The following is a 7,108-nucleotide window of genomic DNA, read 5'->3' on the forward strand; positions in this document are numbered from 1 at the left end:
TAATTTTGCATCAAATGGACTTATATAAATCAAGATATTCAAGTCGGAATGACCGAAGGTCAACATTGATAGAATGTGAGATTTGACTTTGAAGGCCGTGATTTCAATGCTCTTTCTTTTTGTATTTTTCTTGCCATATATTTATAGAAAGGTATGGATGTTAGCTTTCTAATTCCACTAGAATCACTTCGTTTCAACTTATAGAGCTCAGCTCTACAAAAAACATCGATCGGAGGTCAAATCTGCCAATTATCTCCAATTTACTTCTTTTTTAATCTTATATCCAAAAATACCTTCAAAACATAAAACAAAGAATATCAAGACATTATATATAAAAAACATAAGCAAAATAGTATGTAAATGTAGGTAAAACTATCAAATAATATGGTTGCATCAGTCAAGGTTGTTAATTTCATTATGTTTCACCCAGAATTACTGGTATATCTCGTACCATTTTAAAATGGAACAACCAGGAACAAATTTCATCTCGCTTTGAATATCGGTTCATTCTAGATTTCTCGGCCAAATCCTGGCTGAGATGTTCTAGTTTCAATCTAGTCGTTTTGTTCCGTGAATAGTGTCTTTTTTCCTTTTGTTTTTTTTCTTTCTAATTTCATCCTTCAACACTTGGTTTATTGGACATTGGAATTCATAATTTGTTGTGGTTTTCTTTCTTTATTATTATTTCAGTCTCATGACCCATGTTGCGGGTTTGACGGGTTAACCTGGTTGACTTTATTTTTTTTGTCTATTTTTTAATTGATATTTTTTTTGTTTCATCATTCAACATCTTCAATATTTGGTTGATTATGAATTAGGCTTTGTCATTTTTTTTTATTTGTGTTTTATAAAGTTATCTTAGTTTCATGACCCAAATCACGGGTTTGTAAGTTAACTTAAGTAGACTTAGGTGGTTTTATTGTGTCCTTTTTTTAAGATTGATTTTTTCTCAATTTCATCATTCAATAATGAGTTTATTGAGAATTGTGTTTTAGAATTTGTTTTGATTTGTTTTATATGGGGTTATCATGATTTCATGACTCGAGACATGAATTTGAAAGATTAACCGGAGTTAACCCGAGTCGATCTAATATGTTATCGTCTTAATATTTTATAAAAAGTATGTCATCTTGAGTTATTTTTAGTCAAATTATGTTTTTTTTTTCAATCGTTTAAGTTGTTTTTTGACTCGTCGAGTTGATCGGATCAACTTTGACACAATTTTAAAAAATATCTCTACTCGAAAAATATTAGCTATACTTGGTTGTTTCTTTTTAAGTTAAAAAAATTATTTGATATGCAGTGTAATACGAGTCAATAATCTAGTAGTTACTAAATATGAATGTTTAAATCTTAAAATTATGTTTAGGTATGTGATATTGTATTTGAAATTTGAATAAAATAATTTTAATTTAATTTATTTTTGAATTTAAATTCAAATTATAAATATTGAATGATATATATAGCAGTACAATCCAAAATAGTATGTGGAAATAATCTGAAATCGAAATACATAATTCTAATTAAAAAAAATAAAATGCCAACAGAACAGAATTGCAACCTTAACCAGCACATTTTCATCTTGAGATTGAAAAAAAAAAAAACTAGGAGAGGAATTTTCAACTTAATATATATATATATATATATATATATATATATATATATATATATATATATATATATATAACAGAATTCCAATCTTGATCAGTGCATTTTTATCTTGAGATTAAAAATAACCTAGAGAGAAATTTTGACGTAAACCCATTGATTAGGAAGGGAGTAACGTGCTTAAGACTTGAACATGTTAGAAGAAGTACCTGCTAGTTTAAATACTTGAAATCACCGCCCATTATATATTAATAGCCTGTTTCTTTTTAAAAAAAAATCTTAATTTTTTTAAATTAATTTTTTAGTATTTTTAAATTATTTTAATTTATTTATATTAAAAATAAATTTTTTAAAAATAAAAAATATTATTTTGATATGTTTTTAAATAAAAATTAATTTAAAAAATAATTATTACTATAATAAATAAGTTTTAAGGGTATATTTGTTTTTTTATTTTAAAAATTTTCAATATAATTTTTTATATATATATTTTCATTGATTGTACTATTAAAAATAAAATTTTAAATTTATTTTATTTTATTTTAATAAATTTCTAAAAAATATATTTTTTTATCAAACAGTCTCTGGACAGGAAATAAAAAAATAACAAAACGAAAAGTAAACACTGAAAGAGAAAGGTTCATCTTCTTCGTGGTTTCTGTAATGGTGACTGATTAGACTAAAAGACTAGTACTGCTGTTTACCAAGTACCACCCCCCCACCCTCAAAAAAAAAAAAAAAAGGAAAATTAATAAATAGTCCTTTTCATCTACTGCTACTTCAACAATTTTTATGCAGTAACTGTCTATTATAGCCACAGCCCACCATTTTTTTTTCTTTAAAGACTTACAGCGACTTTGCTGTTCATACCTAAAGAGAAGAGAAGAGAAAAGAAGAGAAGAGATCTCATCAAAAGATGAAGAAGGGATGCTTAAACCCTAATGTTAAGCTCAAGCTTTCTCTTCCTCCTCCCGATGAAGTTTCCTTCGCCAAGTTCTTGTAATTTTTTCTCCTCTTTATTTATTCTCATTCTAGATATTTTCTTACGTGCATCCCTGAGCTCATGGCTCTTTCTTAATTTCTGGTAATAATTGCAGAACCCAAAGCGGCACGTTCAAGGATGGTGATCTGCTTGTCAATCGAGACGGAGTTCGAGTTGTCTCTCAAACGGAAAGCGAACCTGTAAGAAAAGATTTATTTGTTGCTTGTGTGATCTAATTAATTAATTAATGCTGTTAGTTTGGACACAAATCTTATTGTTAGTTAACCATTAATAGATCCTTCAGCCTGAGGGATATGAAACATGCTCTTATCAATTAATGTTGTTGTTCTTGGTTAATTTTTTAAATTAAGATCTCATCCCGTGAACTGATGACTGATAGTTTGTGTTTTTCATTTTTTTTTTCTTAATTTTTTATTTCCGTTTTCAGCCACCTCCAATAACGCCTTCAGACAACCAATTGAGTTTAGCAGACATGGACATGGTTAAGGTCATCGGGAAGGGAAGTAGTGGAATCGTCCAGTTGGTGCAACACAAATGGACAAGCCAGTTTTTTGCCTTGAAGGTATCATATGATTCAGCCGTTACCTTGCTATATTGTTGGCTACATTTGGCATCCAGAATTTCTGTCTTGGTCTCTAGGCCTAGTATTAGATCAGTTAATGCCTGAAGCTGCTGTCCTATCCATTGCCAATTAAAGTAATTTGTACCACATGTTGCATAGTTTTTTCCACTGGTTTCTGGCTACTGAAAATGACTTCAATTCACAAACATTTTTAACTGTTAATTTGGATAAAGAATAGCTAGTTTTCTGCTGTTGGTGCAGCGGATTTCTTCTGTGCCCTTTTCCCTAATTTAATATATAAACCCACATCCAATTCCACTCATACTAGATTTTTGAGATTTAAGTTTTGAGAATTAGAGCAATTATTTGCTAAAATAATTAGAGCAATTACATCATAGTTTTACTACCCCTTAAGTCTTGTATGCTCTGATATTTTGAGTAAAAATCAGTTATGAATATGGGAGGAATAGGCCTCTCACAGTTATTTTGAACATCACTATTACATTATATATGAAGTGGTTTCAAGTGAATATTTCTCTTATAAACTCTACCAATATTTACTTCCTGCGTGTGTTGGGATGCTTATCATCTTTTTATTTCCTGTTTGGTTAATAATCAGTATACCTTTCATTTACTTGTCTAGTTGTAACTAGTACGAATTTGGCATTCTTGTTCAATTTCAGGTTATACAAATGAATATTGAAGAGCCTGCACGCAAGGCCATTGCTCAGGAACTGAAAATTAATCAGTCATCACAATGCCCGTATGTTGTCATGTCCTACCAGTCTTTTTACGATAACGGTGCCATTTCAATTATCTTAGAGTACATGGATGGTGGATCTCTAGCAGATTTTCTGAAAAGCGTTAAAACAATTCCAGAACCATATCTTGCTGCCATCTGTAAGCAGGTAAAACATGGAAAGTTCATTTTATTCCTGTGTTTCATATATTTATAGCAGATACCGAATTTCTCTATCATCAATCTGTTTTCCCATAAATACAGGTGCTCAAGGGTTTGTTGTATCTTCATCATGAAAAACACATTATCCACAGGGATTTAAAACCGTCTAATTTGTTGGTAAATCATAGAGGAGAAGTCAAGATTACTGACTTTGGAGTGAGTGCAATCATGCAGAGCACATCTGGACAGGCTAATAGTTTTGTTGGCACATACAACTATATGTCTGTAAGTAATTTGATTGTAAATTTGATTGCTACAGCTTTTCCACTTTCTCTGGTGACCATTATGTGGCCTGAATCTGAAATTTTAAGAATTTTGATGTGTGATTATTTTACAGCCTGAGAGAATTAGTGGGGGGAAATATGGCTATAAAAGTGACATTTGGAGCTTGGGGTTGGTATTGCTGGAGTGTGCAACAGGCCAATTCCCATTTTCCCCTCCAGAGCTAGATGAAGGCTGGACTAATGTCTACGAACTCATGGAAGCTATTGTTGATCATCCTCCTCCTTCTGCATCATCAGACCAATTTTCTCCAGAGTTTTGTTCATTTATATCAGCATGGTAAAGATAAGTTGTGCTTGAAGTTTCTTAATGCACCTTCTAATACTTGGATAGCACCATTTCTTTGTTACTTTCTCTTTTTCCATATAAATTTGGCTTTTTTGAGGATGTGCATTTGCGGTTGAAGTAAGATCAAGGAAAAAAGGAAGTCATGAACTTTTTAAATCAATGCCCAATGTTTTCCATTTTTGTCTAGTCTTTTTCTCCATTTTGGAAATATCATTGACTGAGAACTCAATCTGCACTGATCTATGGCATGTTCCAGAGTACATGGTTAGTGCTGCAAGCTGCTTTTTTTTGAAAAAAAAATGGGAGTATTATGCTCTGGCACGCCTTTTCATTGCTTCTGTATTAGCTTTGGGCCAGATGATTTTGTGAAGTTACTGATTTTCATTCTGTGGTTGTCTTCTTCCAGTGTGCAGAAAGATCCAAAAGATAGACAGTCAGCACATGAACTGATGGTATTTGAAGTCCTATGATTGTTGAACTGGGTGGGGCAATTAGCTGTCTGCCTGTTACTGGCACTCCACTTCCTTCACTCTTTTCTCCTCTCTATCAATATGGAATGTCATTAATACTCAGCAGACTGCTAATATCCCACCCTTCTTTTGCCTCTTTTCAATATGTTCAAAACATGTTTATGCTATTAGTGGACGCTCATGGATCTGACCCTTCTTTTTCTCTTTCTAATTTCAATACCAGGCACACCCATTCATGAACTTGTATGAGGACCTGCATGTGGATCTCGCGTCATACTTTACAAATGCCGGCTCTCCTCTTGCAACCCTTAAAACTTGTGGTAAGTCTAATTTTCCCATTCACATCATTTCTTGAAATCATTTGGTCAAATGTTTTTTCTTATTATTTCTTTTTTTGATATGGAGTTCTTGTGAAGATGTAGTTGCATAATCCAAGTCTTATTAATCATTTAATAGTTCGCCTGTGTCTATGCAATTAACGCATTTACCATGTCGACCATAACTTTTATGAGAATTCATGTACTTTAGAGTTGAATTTAAGCCATTGTGTTTGACAAAGTGCAGATACTATATCAGACTCTTGAGAGTTATGGGAAGTTATCTATTGAAATTTTGAAGGCCTGAAGAAAGATTCTTAACTGTCATTGTGGCTTGAAATAAATCAACTTGCTGAAATTACAGTGACCAGGGCTGAGGTTTTCAAACCATTAGCAATTCACAAAAAGTGAATATTTACCGTATTACTTCACACCGATCCATGGAATGGAGAGCGAATGGTTTCGAGGCTTTTGATTTGTGATGGATGTCAAGGAAAATAGTTTTCTGTATAACTTACCGAAATAAAGTGATTTTATTGTTTGTCTAGTGTTGCAAATGCATCAAACTCCTGTTTGAAAGGTGTCAATATATGACGTTGTGTGAAACTTTGACCTTTCAAACTCTTGAGGAACTTCAGAGTCCTCTTACGATGTGATGTCTCTTTTGGGTGGCCACGAGTTGGTTTTTCCCTGACTGATTCCCAATTGCAGAATAGTAAGAATTTGCGGATCAAGAAAAGGTCAATAAACAAGTGTTTTCTAAAATCTTGAATTGTTTTTTTGCTTAAATTTTATTGTGTTTTTGTATTGTTCCGATATGGTGTGATGTTAAAAATGATTTTTTTTAAAAAAATTATTATTTTAATATATATATATATATATTTTAAAATCACTTTGAAAAGTAAACATTATCATATTCTTCACTTTCTCAAACCACTGAAATGTCTACCAAGTAGGAATCAAATGAATAGGCAATCAGCCAAAACGAAATTTGCGAAAACCAGTGAAGGTAATTCCCATATATTGCAGTTTAAATATGCTGATGATTAAGGAGTTACAGGTAGTCCATGGGCGACGCAAGTTACCATACAGTTCTCCCTCCAAATTTCCCTTCGCTTCACCATCTGCCACCATTGGCACACTGCCATTTTTCCCACTCAGTGCACTCTTACTTCTGTAACCTTCACTTTCAGAAGCAATGGACGGATCACAAGGCATCGTTAGCTTGGTTGGGGGGTTTGATAACAAGGTTTGCCCTGTCTGCAATACGCTTAAGCCCCGAAAAGCCAACGTGGGATACTGGTGGCTCATTGCAGACCACTTTAACGACTCTGCCTCTTCTATTGAATTCATTTGACTCTCAACACACTCTCAAATTAGCTTCGAAACCCTCCAAAAAAGAACTATAAGTATATATAGTAGCCTCAAATGATGAACTTTCTATGTGAACAAATTGAAAAGGCTAGAAATGCAGAGAAAGCTTGGATTAAATGAGAATCAAAGAAATTAAATAGGTACTAGAAAATTAGAAATCGAAGCTTCTATCCCACTTCAACTTGACCTTTCTCTATCTTGTTCAACCCGAGAAAGATACCCAAAATCTTTCTCTACCTTTGA

General features: G+C 32.6%; 1 protein-coding gene across 1 annotated transcript; it reads left to right on the plus strand.

Annotated features, from left to right (window-relative positions):
• Positions 1–2,219: 2,219 nt before the first annotated feature.
• Positions 2,220–6,256, plus strand: LOC133674843 (mitogen-activated protein kinase kinase SIPKK-like). The gene is made up of 9 exons (XM_062096118.1): positions 2,220–2,607; positions 2,706–2,790; positions 3,039–3,173; positions 3,857–4,081; positions 4,177–4,359; positions 4,472–4,695; positions 5,111–5,156; positions 5,398–5,494; positions 5,739–6,256. Exons 1-9 carry the CDS (start codon positions 2,525–2,527, stop codon positions 5,756–5,758), a joined length of 1,098 nt encoding a protein of 365 aa, XP_061952102.1. The 5' UTR covers positions 2,220–2,524; the 3' UTR covers positions 5,759–6,256.
• The last annotated feature ends 852 nt before the right edge of the window (positions 6,257–7,108 follow it).

The sequence above is a fragment of the Populus nigra genome, chromosome 15 (assembly GCF_951802175.1).
Source record: "Populus nigra chromosome 15, ddPopNigr1.1, whole genome shotgun sequence".
Classification (NCBI taxonomy): Eukaryota; Viridiplantae; Streptophyta; class Magnoliopsida; order Malpighiales; family Salicaceae; genus Populus; species Populus nigra.